The following is a 14,662-nucleotide window of genomic DNA, read 5'->3' as shown; positions in this document are numbered from 1 at the left end:
TACAGAGAGTTGGTGCGCTCCCATCAACTGTCCCCTTAACAGTCTACAGAGAGTTGGTGCGCCCCCATCAACTGTCCCCTTAACAGTCTACAGAGAGTTGGTGCGCCCCATCAACTGTCCCCTTAACAGTCTACAGAGAGTTGGTGCGCTTCCATCAGTTGTCCCCAACTGTCCCCAGGGTCATGTGAAAACCAGGTTCCGTCCACAGGTTCATGACCTTCTCTCACTCTGTCACACCTGACCAACCTGGTGTTAAGGTATTCTTAAACACACATTGACTCCCTCTGACCGCTCTCTTTTCGCCAGCCGCAACCACCGCATATCCAACATCAGTCGAGAAGAGGCAGTCAGGTTACTGCGCTCCACTAGGATGTCCCGAGCCCACTCTGAGGGCGCGTACTCCTCCTCTGCTTCTTCGACTATGACTACAAGAGGTATTCACATTACAGTGTCTCTACGTATATATCCACAGTCAGCCATTTTGTGGGTCTTTTTCTCTGTAGTCGTCTGTATGACATTAACATTTTTCTATGTGATTGTAAAAGGTGATGAACCCCCACGTGATATCCTGGGTGATATCTGGTTCTGGAGCATGTCATCACAGCTCTGCTCAAGTTGTGTACTAGACCCATAAACAACACAACTGCCTCCGATTACTGTGTAATATTGAGGCTGCTGCGAGCTCTCGTGTCTCGACATCAGTTGTGACACATATCGTACTCTGTTGATGTTTTGTTGTCATGCCTACTAGTCTACCATCAGTGGTTGTTTTGGTGATGACTGGTGTCCTGTTTGTATCTGGGTAAATAAAGGTTGGTAGCTCTGATGCTCAGCTCTGCAGGTAATATAAGGGCTGCATTAAACAAAAGGACACATGGCCTTTTGATGCTGCTGGTGGTAATGGGCTGTTTACCTTACCTTTATTAATGCATGGTTGTCTCTAACATTACCCCCGCCATCTTGGATGGCCTGGATTATTATTAACAGTGGTTAACTGTATGTCTGCAGTTGGTATTTGATCTGGCCCTCTATGTCCTCTTCAAACTATGTCGTTTTCATTCTGATGAAGGCCAATATGGCCGAAAAGGTCAATACCACTAGAATAAAGGATATTTTTATAATCTCAAGAATGAGAACTATGCCTAGCCATTCTCCTCATGCTGATTCTCAGAGGGTCTGTCTGTTTCTCTTCTGTTCTGGACCTGACTGACTTTCTCTATGCTAAGAGTGCTAAGTATGGGAAGCTCAGCCTTGCCCCATTCCCAGGCTGTGCCAGCACTATGATGGCCTAGGTTCAGGTTCAGGTTCCCCCAGGTGCGTGTGCCAGGCCCAATGTTGTGATGTGCCAGTTCAGCGGGCCGGGCCGAGCCGGGCACTCCCAAATGATGCCCTAGTCCTTATATAGTGCACTACTTTTGACCAGAGTCCTATGGGAACTGGTAAAATGTAGTGCACTAAATAGGGAATAGGGTGTCATTCGGAACGCAACATCACACTCTCAGCACCCCCCTGGAGTAATGCTGCAAATAGCTCCTCCTGGGCTCCCATCGCTGCCATCTGGCTGTCAGTCAAAAACGACACGCCGTGCATTTTCTCTCCAGCAGAAAAAAACGATGAGTTGTCAGAACTGAGGCAGCGCAACTGACTTTATTCAAGTGTCACAAAGTTTCCCTGAGCGAGGCCGCGGCCCAGATAGCTTCTCTCTCTCTCTGTCTGTCTGTAGATTGGCAGGGAGATTAATGGTTCTCACGTCCTATGGCAGTCACGCAGTCACAGAGGAAAGGTGAGGAGAATAAAATGTCCCTTCCGCTTCCATTCCAACTGTGTGTCTTCTCTTTCTGCTATATTCAGACAGATTAGGAGAGAGAGAGAGAGAGAGACAGAGGGAGAGGGAGAGAGAGAGGGGAGAGAGAGAGACAGAGAGGGAGAGTCAGAGAGAGAGAGAGGAGTGGCTCAGAGCCCCGGGTGAGTCACTGGGGCCCGTGAGGCCCCTGAGAATGGGCCCCTGCCAGCACAGTAGATCTAGACAGTGACCTTGGATAGAAGCCATGCTCCTCACACATGATTGGCTGTAGAACTAGAAAGTAAAGTATTTGTCTGTGTCCCAAATGGCATCATATTCCCTTTATAGTGGACTACTTTTGACCAGGCCCCATAGGGTTGAGATGGCAAGTCTATATTGTGGGGGACTTCATATTGTAGCTACTTCAGTAGATGTATAGTTTTAGCAGGAGTAGTGCAGTGGTAAGCAAGGTAATAACAGTGTAGATGTTACATAGATGCATATATGTTACAGTAGCACTGGTGCTGTAGTAGATGTAACTAGAGTTTTAATGTTTCTACTGTGCAACAAAGGTGTGCAAAGTATTATCAGAGTATATACTAACCACGCCAGACTTGGGCTGTTTGAGTTAATATTTAGACTGGGTTGAAATCCCAAGGGAATATCCTGAACGGTAGAGCGAGAGAGAGCAGAGCTATGGTTCTATGGTGTACTACAGTATCCATCACAACACACCTCTAGTAACTAACAAGTTGTTTGATTCTGACATCTCCTTTACTGTTCAAAGCCATCAATCCCTGGACGTAACGACCTGAGGATCGTAGACCACTAATGATTATGATGATGGTCACCATCGTTAAAGTCTCAGGCAACGTAAGGTCATTAACTGCCTGATGAAGTGGCTGTGTTGCGATTGGCTGGTGTAGAACAGGAGTGACCCGAACGCTGTGTTGCGATTAGCTGCTTTACAACAGGAAGCAGGAAGCATAGCCTCTGCTGGACAACTTTCCACTCAATTAACATTCACTATTTTAATGTGCTGCCACCGTGTTCTCAGTGTTTTGTGTTTTTGACTTTGCAAATGCCGCTCATGTCAGATGATAATCCACATCTGGTCAAAATAAGATATTTTTCTTGATGAGCATTTGCAATGACAATGATATGTCTAACTGATGTGACCTGATCTTCAAGATATACACATGCTATTGAGAGGTAATAACACTTACTGCCTATGAAGATGCTTATGGAACAACACACAACAAAACAACAGAATATTCTTGTTTTTTATTGTACATAATGATACTGTGTACATTTTCTTGTGTACAGGGTATATGTATGTGAAATGCATTTTATTATATTTTATTTCCAAACTGCTCAAAGTGCCAAAAATATATTTTCTTGGTCTTTTTCCAACTGCATTTCAGTTACATTTTACAATGGCAGGGCGGCGACAGCTTCAGGCATGTACCGTGCAGGAGTATTGTAAGCTAGTAGGCTGAATGGAAACCAACCAACACATGCTATTCCACTATTCTCTCACATCTCATTCCAAAGGGCCTCCCACTCACTCACTCAGTCACCTACCACAGATGAGGGACACATTGTCCCCTGCCTGTCCCTGTCCCTGTCCCTCCCTGTCTCACCACATACCACTGCTACGCCCTGTTCCTACTCTACTGTAGGTGCCAGCAGGGCCCTCTGGGGCCCAGCCCAGGGACCCAGGCCATACAGCACTCTGCTGTATCATATCACCTGATCATCATCAGCAGCTCCACTGAGCCCCCTCCTTCCTTCCCTTCTCTCAATAACGTGTTGCAGGAACCACGGAGCCGTTGATAGGCATGAGTATCACAGCAGGTCCAGGTCAGCTGACCAGCGTCCCGCGCTAGAGCGCACCACCACCTCCCGCTCGCGGTCCACGGAGCGGCCCGACTCCGCCCTCATGAGGTCCATGCCGTCTTTACCCTCCGGACGCTCCGCCCCTCCCTCACCTGCCTTAACGAGGTGACCAGACAGACACGTCTACAGGAGGCTGGTGTCATTTTAAATCAGACGACGGGTTCATTGTAATGGCTGGGATGGAGTGAATGGGATGGAATCAAACACATGCGTTTGATGTGTTTCATACCTTTCCATTTCTGCCATTGCAGCCATTAAAATGAGCCCATCCTCCGATTTCTCCTCCCACCAGCCTCCACTGCATAGCTACTGCCCCACCAATCCAAAGAATAACCAACAACCACCACCCACCCCTCTCTCTGCCTGTCTCACTGCAACCAACCACCACCCACCCAGCATCCAATCAGCATCCAGCCAGCTCACCACTTTATCATTTACACCCCTAAAGCAACGAATGGTGCTGCATTTCCTTCCCCATCCCAGACTGGTAGTAGACTAGATACTAACTCTTTTCGTTTTTGGAACACACTACTTATACAGTACTTTGACTGAGTATAGTAGTGCTGGACCACCATTGTGATTTTCTTTCTTTACTAACATGACCTATCATTATCCAGTAATGACATTCTTTATTCCAGTTTTTATTTCTATTCAAATGTTTTTGTAGACCGTCAGATCGCATGGTCGCATTGGTCCACATTGAACGAACGCCCATGGGTGCTGTCCTCACTCTTTCCTTGCAGCATGATGGGTCGAGTGAAACATGCGATTCATCACCTTGCTACTGATGCTACATTATCTCTAGCATGTCATGTGCCAAATGTAATTGTTTATGTGCTTTAGAGTTCACCGACTGGTAGGTGCTGACATGAATTAGAAGGAACCCATATACCCTGGTTTGGCCTACACCAGCTATGTAGAATTTATTCAAATCAGTCAGCAACCTACCAATTACAAATGAGCTTGATCATCTGTTATGTGCTTTTAATTAGAATATGGTTAAGGTACCAGTACACCTCAATACAAGCCATTATCGGGCAATAACTTTTAGTCATTAGAAAATTAAGTGATAATTCAAGCTACAGTATTAAATGGATGCTTCTACATAGCCTGACTTCAAAACATATTCTCAGAAGCCCTTTTGAATACAGATGTGTTTAGCAGACACACATGCTCAACTGGCAGATGCTGTAAAAACATAATAAAAGTCTTACGGGACAAAGAATATCTGTTGAGAATACGTTCAATACGATATATTTTTTTAAATACACTACAGAAAGTAAAAGGCAGTTAGTTATTAACTTGATCAGTTAATTGATCAGGTAATTTATCTGTTATGTGTCCAGCTTTCACCGATCCAATAACATGGCAGCATCCCTGGTTGAGCATGGACATGATTGTTCACAACATGTCCAGTATATATATGAACTGACATATATATGTGTTTGATACAATCTTTTTCCCATGTTTGGTTCATTAGCAACCCCAGTAGACAGTAGTAGTTTGTTTGTGATGTGTTGATGTTTCTACAACCAGCCTGAAACCATCCTATCCTCTTACATAACAAAGCAAAGCACGCTGGGAAATGTAGTCCTTCTGCTTGTCCAGGGCCTTCCAACCAATCACAGGTCAGCTCTGTGCATGACCTCTGATCCCTGACTCACCCAGACTGTACCACTTTATGTGTCGTCCCCCCCCCCCACTAGGGCTAACCCCCGCAGCGGATCGGCCCAAACCAGCCCCACCAGTACCCCGATGTCTGACAGGAGAGGAGGTCGGCAACTACCACAGCTTCCACCCACAGGGACCAAGGGCAGAAGTAAGTTCTCAGCTTATTTTCTTTACCCAGCTCTGGGCCTCAGTGGCATCACTGTCACTCTGGTAGCTTTGGTGTGGTTTGGTGACACCTCAAGGCTTTTCTCCATTGGTCACTATGGTCACTTACTTTGGAACAGGTTTGACTTTGATTGAAGCATTTCTTTGTCAGAAGTAATTGTTTCTTGTTATTTGCTGTTCTTTAGCTGGGTATGGCACCTTGAGATATGTGTTATTTTGTGCCATAAACCTCTGAGTGGGAAAAGGCTCATAGCAAGTTTAACAGATACTGCTGTCTGTTGGTTCACTCTGGTCAGTTGCTCATGAACGACAGAGCTTGGCTCAGAATCTCTCGACTCTACCAACATTGTTAAGCTGTGTCTTCTGTCTTAGTGAGTTTGTTGTGTGTTCATATGGTCTCAGTACTCTGTATGTTATCAGTGTTAACCAGGGTGTCCTGTGGACGGTTTAAAACATGTATTGTAACCTTGGTCAGTCAGCGATATTGGTGATGTTGTCTCTTCATAAACATTTGATGTTTTTTATTTTAACATACACTACCGGTCAAAAGTTTTAGAACACCTACTCATTCAAGGGTTTTTCTTTATTTTTACTATTTTCTACATTGTAGAATAATAGTGAAGACATCAAAACTATGAAATAACACATATGGAATCATGGAGTAACCAAAAAAGTGTTAAAGAAATCAAAATATATGTTATTTGATGACAGCTTTGTGCACTCTTGGCATTCTCTCAACCAGCTTCATCAGGTAGTCACCTGGAATGAATTTCAATTAACAGGTGTGCCTTCTTAAAAGTTAATTTGTGGAATTTATTTCCTTCTTAATGCGTTTGAGCAAATCAGCTGTGTTGTGACAAGGTGTGTGTGGGGGGTGGGGGGACCAAGCTGTGTTGTGACAAGGTGTGTGTGGGGGGGACCAAGTCCATATTATGTCAAGAACAGCTCAAATAAGCAAAGGGAAATGACAGTCCATCATTACTTTATGACATGAAGGTCAATACGGAAAGTTTCTTTATGTGCAGTCGCAAAAACCATCAAGCACTGTGATGAAACTGGCTTTCATGAGGACCGCCACAGGAATGGAAGACCCAGAGTTACCTCTGCTGCAGAGGATAAGTTCATTAGAGTTACCAGCCTCAGAAATTGCAGCCCAAATTGCAGTTCAAGTAACAGACACATCTCAACATCAACTGTTCAGAGGAGACTGTGTGCATCAGGCCTTCATGGTCGAATTGCTGCAAAGAAACCACTACTAAAGGACACCAATAAGAAGAAGAGACTTGCTTGGGCCAAGAAACACGAGCAATGGACATTAGACCGGTGGAAATTTGTCCTTTGGTCTGGAGTCCAAATTGGAGATTTTTGGTTCCAACCGCTGTGTCTTTGTGAGATGCAGTGTGGGTGAACGGATTATCTCTGCATGTGTATTTCCCTCCGTAAAGCATGGAGGAGGAGTTGTTATGGTGTGGGGGTGCTTTGCTGGTGACACTGTCTGTGATTTATTTAGAATTCAAGGCACACTTAACCAGCATGGCTACAACAACATTCTGGAGCGATACGCTATCCCATCTGGTTTGGACTTAGTGGGACTATCATTTGTTTTTCAACAGGACAATGACCAAACACACCTCCAGGCTGTGTAAGGGCTATTTTACTAAGAAGGTGAATGATGGAGTGCTGCATCAGATGTCCTGGCCTCCACAATCCCCCGACCTTAACCAATTTGAGATTGTTTGGGATGAGTCGGACCGCATAGTGAAGGAAAAGCAGGCAACAAGTACTCAGCATATGAAGGAACTCCTTCAAGACTGTTGGAAAATAATTCCAGGTGAAGCTGGTTGAGAGAATGCCAAGAGTGTACAAAGCTGTCATCAATACAATGTAGAAAATAGTAAAAATAAAGAAAAACCCTTGAATGAGTAGGTGTTCTAAAACTTTTGAACGGTAGTGTATCTACTCGGTTCCTTTTTGCCATTCCTTCCTCAGAAGATGGAGAAGAAGGAGGAACAGAGCCTTGTGAAGGTCTGTAACATAGAGTGTAGATTTGGTCTTTCACAGGAGGTCGGAGTTAGACTGAATCTGTCTGCAATGGCAGGGACCAGGGCCTGTTCAGTAGAGCACAGCATAACAAAACGTTTTGCAATGGATAATGAGAATCTGTGTTCTTTTTGGACAAGTTCAGACAGAGCCACCCTGTTTCACTGCGTTTCAAAACGTTTCCTCCCTACTGAACACAGCCCTGATTACAGTGGTCCACAGCACCCCCTGTCCTGCTCTATGTCGCAGCCTGTCTGTCCCTCACTCCCTGACTGTGTGACCTAGCAGTCCTGTGTCCTAGCCTAGCCTCCTCATCTTCTTCTGGTTCCTAGACTGGGTCAGTGTTGTCATCTAGCATCGTAGCTTCCATGTGTTTCAGCTGTCATTAGTTCTACTGTAGTTTTGTGTTCTATGTTGAACAGTCGTCAGTTTCGTGTTATGACTTCAGAGTGCTCAGGTGAGATGTGTCCCTAGGTGTTGTGGTACAGTAGACTATTTGTGTTTTAAACGTGTTATTCTGTAACCAATGTTGTTAGTAGTAGTAAAGTAATTTATCCAGAAACAACAATACATGATTCACTTTTTATTGAGGCTGGGAAGGCTATAATGTAGTGGCCTTAACTCTCTTTAGTACAAGAGGTATACTGAGCTACATGCAGAGAGTTCATCTAGTACCTCCTGTACTGTAAGACTCTCTCCTTACTGAGGAATCAGAACTTGTACCTCCTGGACTGTAAGACTCTCCTTAATGAGGAATCAGAACTAGTACCTCCTGGACTGTAAGACTCTCCTTAATGAGGAATCAGAACTAGTACCTCCTGTACTATAAGACTCTCCTTAATGAGGAATCGGAACTAGTACCTCCTGTACTATAAGACTCTCTCCTTAATGAGGAATCAGAACTAGTACCTCCTGTACTGTAAGACTCTCCTTAATGCGGAATCAGAACTAGTACCTCCTGTACTATAAGACTCTCTCCTTAATGAGGAATCGGAACTAGTACCTCCTGTACTATAAGACTCTCTCCTTAATGAGGAATCAGAACTAGTACCTCCTGTACTATAAGACTCTCTCCTTAATGAGGAATCAGAACTAGTACAGACAGCGTGATCTGATTTCTCTTACTGAAGCTCTTCTGGGTCACAGACAGAATCCCATCTTAAACCGTTTGATTCATCAGCACAAATGTATTGTTCTCATTCGATCCTCAGTGCTAGTTTAACTCTCCCTAAAATGTTCTGACAGGTTATAACAGAGCGTGTCACATGATGGAAGGGTGTGATGATGGAAGGGAGGGGACGAGCCTGAGTTCTATGCATTGTGAATTGACGGATTAGCTGAGTGGTGATTGGAGGGAGCGGGACGGAGAGAAGGAGAAGGGAGCAGCAGAGAGAGATGGAGGGAGAGAGAGCAGAAGGAGAGAAAGAGAGGGGGGTTAGAGCAGAGCGAAAGAGAGAAAGCCTAGGCGGTGCTGAGAACTTGTCAGAGCACTCCCAGAACTCCTTCATCATTGTCAGAAACCATGAGCACTCCTCTCTCCTCCTAGTCTGCAGCCAGCCAGCCAGTCTCGCTCCTGCCCTCTCTCTCCTATCCCCTTTCCCATCTCCCCATCTCTCTTCTGTCCCTCTACTCTCCCACTGTCCCCATCTCTCTCCTATCCCCTTTCCCATCTCCCCATCTCTCCTCTGTCCCTCTACTCTCCCTCTGTCCCCATCTCTCTCCTCTCCCCCCTTCCCCTCTCCCCATCTCTCCTCTGTCCCTCTACTCTCCCTCTGTCCCCATCTCTCTCCTCTCCCCCCTTCCCCTCTCCCCCTCTATCCTCTGTCCCTCCTCTCTCCCTCTGTCCCCATCTCTCTCCTCTCCCCCCTTCCCCTCTCCCCCTCTATCCTCTGTCCCTCCTCTCTCCCTCTGTCCCCATCTCTCTCCTCTCCCCCCTTCCCCTCTCCCCCTCTATCCTCTGTCCCTCCTCTCTCCCTCTGTCCCTGTCTCTCCCCTCTTCCCCCTTCCCGTCTCCCCCTCTATCCTCTGTCCCTCCCCTCTTTCCCTCTTTCCCTCTGTCCCCACCTCCCCCTTCCTGTCTCCCCGTCTATATCCTCTGTCTCTCTCCTCTCACCCCTTCCCGTTTCTCCCCTTGTCTCTCCCCTTCCCCTCCCCCATCTCTCTCCCCTCTCTGTGATGGGGTAATGGCAGCGGGTGGGCAAATGGGGGAGGTAATCTAATGGTTTGATCCAACCCTGGGTTGACGCTCCCACAGAGCCCTACAGTATGACACAGCCAGGACTTATGTAATCATGGCACTAATGCTGCTGCTGGTACATGTGGTACTGATCCATAGAGGCCAGGGGACTGGGGGTTGGCTGGGCTGGGCTGGGCTGGCCTGACTGGGATTTAAATAGGAGGGTTGTTTGAAATGTTGAGGTATAGAAATCAAGGCAGAACAGGGAATGTATATCCAGTCAGGTGTGTGTGATTGTACCTTTGTGTTTCCTACATAGACAAAGGATCCATGTTGTTGCGCCATACTGGCTTCAGTTAGATTTGTATTTATTTAACCTTTTTGTTTAACCAGGAAGTCCCATTGAGCTCAGCATACCTATTTTACAAGGTAGACCTGGACCTAGATGTTGTGATATATTATCTGTGGTAATCCCTGTTGATCCACCCTGTCATGCTTTTATTGTTCCTTTATGTGTACAGGAAGTCAACATTGACACCTGAACTAGCTTTGAAGGCTTTAGCCACAAACCAGGTGATATCTAATCAGCCCCTGTTCCTTTTGTTATCTATCTGTCTCTCCTACGACCCCCGACCGCTCAGAAGGAACATGGGAGGAGCTAGAGCGGCCTACTGGTGACCTTTGCCCTCTAGAGCAGTACGAGGGGGAGCCAGGTGTGTTTATCACCTGTGTGTCTATCTACTGGTGTGTCTCAGAGCAGGCTGAGCCTTTGGACTTCCTCATTCACCTCTATCACCTTTATGTATCTGCCTCTCTCCTGAGAACTCCACTCCAGATCTGGGTCCAATACATAATGTACTCAAATACTTAAACTGCACTTTATTTAGTTGGCCTGATACCATAGAAACCAATGGAATAGTCCCAGAACACTGCAAACTCTAATTTGACCCTGCCTGGTCCACACAGCCTGTACTGGACTATGATGTTGTACCATCTTTATAAGCCCTATAGCCATTCTGCCCCACAGCCAAAACCCTTAAAATGTGATCATTTGTTGAGTCAGTACTGTACTGTATGAATGTACTGGCTTGAATGAGAGTTTCCAGGGTTGTGTTGGCAGGAGCGGGAGTTTCCCACAGGTCTCTCTTCCTAGTTCCTCCTCACCCATCTGTCTGTTCATTCATTCAGTTAAGTCTTCTGTGTGATAGTAGTAGTATATCTTTGTCATGAAACATGCAGTATACCTCTTCGGTTTTCATATCTGCATGTGTTTGGTCTGTGTGTTGGTGTGTATGTGCTTGCATACGTGTGTTCTTACAAGTGTGCGGGCGTGCGAACACGTGCATGTGTGTTTGTGTGTGGTCATGCGTGTGTGTGCGCGCATGCCTGCATCCGTGTTCCATGATCTCACAGTTCCATGATCTCATAAAGCTCCATCTGTGTCCCACTGCCGTTCAGACTGTGAGGAGAGGGCACGGCCAGGCCCTCCTGTGAATGGGAGGAAAGGCAAGTGCACTCAGGAGTATGCCATTGTGGTGGTGTGTCCTCAATAGTGCCCTCAGGGGTGTGTCAGTGCTGTGGGACTCTGCATGCCAGTTAGGGCTTCCATTTAGTCAACTTTCTTCCGTCTTTGTCTCTCTTTTATCCACATTTCATATTTTCTGAGATTTTCTGAGATGAATGTGATGTATTAGATTTGGGTTGATTTTCAGGGTTTAACTAACTGGAGGAGCAGGTTGGGTGAGTGTGTGGTGATGATAACGATGATGATCTTCATCATTATGACGATGATGATGAGGGTGAGACTGATGCTAATATATCCAGAGTTTTGTCTCCCTGAGCTCATATAGTCGTGCGTGCCCCAGCCCCCTCACAACCACACACAACTAATCTACTCTGCCCTTTAATTGAAGGGTTTGAGAATCAATGTTCAGCCCTCTATCCCCACGTCCCAACCACGCAATTCAATAGAACATTATTAGTTAAATATACTGTATAGCTCCATGGTAAAATCTACCGTTTGGAATTAAAGATCATTTCAATTAGACATGTAAGATTCCGTGCTTCAGTCAAAGCGGCACTTATTGAGATTGAAGTAAATCTAGTAGAGGAAAAGGGATGCATGCTGTGATTGCAGTTTGAAGAGTTTAAGTTGAACCAGTCACCTTAGACACAACATTCATACAGCTGGTTGTTGGTCGTTAGTAGATGTTGCAATTTAAATGCTAATTGTCATTAAACTCTCGATAACAGCTTGTAAAATATCATCCTTGATAATCGGCCAACAAAAGATGTACAGATCTGCTATCTTAATTTGATCACTCTGTTGTCACAGAGCATTTCCCTGCACAGAAGGAAATGCAAAATGTAGTCTATTCAAGGTTTAAAAAGGCTTCTAAAGTTTGTAATTTCCACTTTAAAATGTCAAACTTGATTTGCCCTAACGACAAATGTAACAACCCATACAAAAATTTAATAATAATTAACATTTCTTGTTGCTGCAGGATTATTTTCCTGCTGTGAGAAGCAGGGTCAAATTAAGATAGTCCATCAGTACATTTAGTTTGAAGTTGTTTGAAGATGCCTTTGATGTTCTATAGGTAGTTTAGCAGTGGGTTTTTTCCTCTAGGAAAGACTTCAAAAGACCATTACCACTATTGGCCAGCAGATGGCGCACAACTCATAATCTTTAGTAAGGAGCTGTCCATGATAGAAGTGCTGAACCTGGCTGCCTTTCCATGTCTCCACCGCGTTTCACAATAAAAACACAGTCTACCTCATTAAATGGTCTACATATTAATGATAATAAAACAGATTAATTAATACAGCTGTATTTTTATTTTACCTATCCTGTAGATTTTTTAACAATATTGTTTGGTACCTAATATCTATTCAATGTATCCCATCCATACTAATAACTTTATTTTGAAAAATATATATGTTGATTCCTCCCATGTCCCTGTATCAATGATCCATATAAAGGGTTGTGAGTGTTGACCATATAGCTGACCATAACCCTCTTCACCACAAGATGAACTGTGTTCTCTCCCAGGTGACTGTTAGTGAGGTATCTTAGTGTTTTCCTGAGTACACCATTAATGGAGAGAGAGAGAGAGGTAAACAGTTATAGACATTTGCCAACATGATGAATCTTGATGGAATCCATCCCACATGTTTAAATAGGAAAGGTTAATTCAACTCAAAAATATTTATTGCCACAAATTTACATAAGACAAAAAAGTATATTTGACAAGTGGCTCATTAACATAGGACAAAACAACAACAATACAACAACAACAACACTGTTTGTTGTTGTTTGCTGATGAAAGGAGCATCATGCCCCTTTACTGTGAGTGTCGTCAACAGCTCCTCTGTCTGCTGTCTGTCTGTCTGTCTGTCTCTCCCTGCCCTGCCTCAGAGGTGACATGGGAGGACCAGCAGAAAGGCCTGAATGGTTCTCTTTCTGACGGAGGAACACAGCCAGGTTTGTCTTGGACTGCGGTCCCAAATGGCACCCTATTTCCTATGTAGTGCACTACTTTTGACCAGGGCCCATAGAGCACTGGTCAAAAGTAGTGCACTATACAGGAAATAGGGTGCTATTTGGGACACACACTTGGAATGGAGACCTGATGACTTCAACCTAATCTTGGCCCCTGGGTGCCTCTCACTGTGGTTATTCTTATCCAAAGGTCACAGAGGCTCTTGACCTCTGACCTCTGTACTTCTCCTCTCTGTGATGTGCAGTGATGCAGTGCAGCATGAGAGTGTTTGGTTTGCTGAGTTAGTCTTGTGGTCGGGTCTCTGAAAACTATGAACTTTTAGAATCTTTTAAACATGTCTAATTAATCTCCATAACAATATGGTTGCTGCTCTGGGCTGTAGATATACATGTAAAAGAGTGTTGCCAGGCGTATCAGCTGTGAATATTTAGAGATATTGTTTCTCAATTATCTTGTTGAGTGTCCATGGAAACACGTATGTAAATCTCCATGTATGGACGAATTACATGTATATCCAATTATTATCCCTTATTATGTGACTGAGTGGGTGTGTGGGATGGACTTATGAAAGAGCTGTGTCAATGTAAATTATATATAGGCCTTCTAGAGACAATTCACTTGATTGAAGATCAATTTGAGGTAGATGAGATGAACGTCACTGAAAGTGTTCGTACTCATTCGTACTCACTAAAGCTTGTCTTACTGCTGAATAAAAGTAGACTGGCTCTAACTGATACATAATGAATTCATTAGCTAGCACCTTGCTAAAACACACCATGCCACCAGGACACTGCGACACATTTGAATTAAGAGTTGCATACGGACTATTTTGCTTGGTATAGTTTCCTAGTTATCACCAGTTTGCTTGCCATGGATTGTGGTGTAGTGTTGTGTTGTGGTCTTTATGACACCATAGTTCAATGAGGGCAGTAGTTAATGACTTCAGCTTTAATGAAGCTTCAATGTTAGTCTCTCTCTCTCTCTCTCTCTCTCTCTCTCTCTCTCTCTCTCTCTCTCTCTCTCTCTCTCTCTCTCTCTCTCTCTCTATCTCTCTCTCTCTCTCTCTCTCTCTCTGTAGTGCACAGATAATGGTGCACCCACTACACTGTGAAAGCATGACATGCGACTGTAGCAATATGCTGGAATCAATGAATATGTTTTCTGCTGAAGCCATCATGATTCAACCATGATTCATACAATGTTTGCAGTCATACTGTCAGCGGTATTGTACAACTCAACTCTGTGGCTCAGTATGCTCATACTGTAAGGGTCAGGTGATGACTCTTTGACCACTTTCACCAAGCATTGGCCAATGTTTGGACAATATGACTCAAGACGAACAAAACGAGGATGATTATTTGATGACTATCTATATTTTTTACATAATCTTACTGTTCCGTTAGTCAGCACCTCGCCAAAATGTTT

The 14,662-nt window shown here is 44.6% G+C and overlaps 1 protein-coding gene across 1 annotated transcript in view; it reads left to right on the top strand.

Annotated features, from left to right (window-relative positions):
* Positions 1–14,662, top strand: part of LOC121559960 (regulating synaptic membrane exocytosis protein 2-like) — a 129,029-nt gene that overhangs the window by 71,106 nt on the left and 43,261 nt on the right. The window contains 2 exon segments of the mRNA XM_045217493.1: positions 3,602–3,787; positions 5,389–5,501. Of these exon segments, the coding sequence (XP_045073428.1) occupies positions 3,602–3,787; positions 5,389–5,501 (299 nt within the window).

The sequence above is a fragment of the Coregonus clupeaformis genome, unplaced genomic scaffold (assembly GCF_020615455.1).
Source record: "Coregonus clupeaformis isolate EN_2021a unplaced genomic scaffold, ASM2061545v1 scaf1075, whole genome shotgun sequence".
Lineage (NCBI taxonomy): Eukaryota > Metazoa > Chordata > Actinopteri > Salmoniformes > Salmonidae > Coregonus > Coregonus clupeaformis.
Note: the sequence above shows the minus strand (reverse complement) of the source record. Positions and strands in the feature narration are given on the sequence as shown.